General features: G+C 43.0%; 1 protein-coding gene across 1 annotated transcript in view; it reads right to left on the reverse strand.

Moving 5' to 3' along the window:
• LOC103518522 (ankyrin-3-like) overlaps positions 1-229 on the reverse strand; it is a gene marked incomplete at its 5' end in the record, with an annotated part of 16,986 nt that extends 16,757 nt beyond the window's left edge. Inside the window, one exon of the mRNA XM_008483596.1 lies at positions 8-229. Within this exon, the coding sequence (XP_008481818.1) occupies positions 8-229 (222 nt within the window). The remainder of the gene's footprint in view (positions 1-7) is intronic.
• Between the last annotated feature and the right edge of the window lie 73 nt (positions 230-302).

Here is a 302-nt window from a genome sequence, read left to right on the forward strand (position 1 = left end):
TACCTACCTCGGTTGCAAGCGTCTGGTTGCCGCCCTTGCTGAGCAAATACCGCACCACACCATCGTGATTCTCTTGTGCCGCCATATACAGAGGAGTGAACCCATTGAGTGACTGTACGTTGATTGTGGCACCGTTGTCCACCAGGATCTTTGCTACCTCCTCTTGACCCGCTGGAAATGAGAGAGAAGACAATGTTAGACAATTATTATTATTTTTATTACATTCGGGCTTTTAATAACAGAAATAATATACACCACCATAAAAAAGAAACGGGGGAAGAATTAACAATTTTCACCTCATT

Source organism: Diaphorina citri, unplaced genomic scaffold (genome assembly GCF_000475195.1).
Source record: "Diaphorina citri unplaced genomic scaffold, Diaci psyllid genome assembly version 1.1 scaffold2226, whole genome shotgun sequence".
NCBI classification, from domain to species: Eukaryota; Metazoa; Arthropoda; class Insecta; order Hemiptera; family Psyllidae; genus Diaphorina; species Diaphorina citri.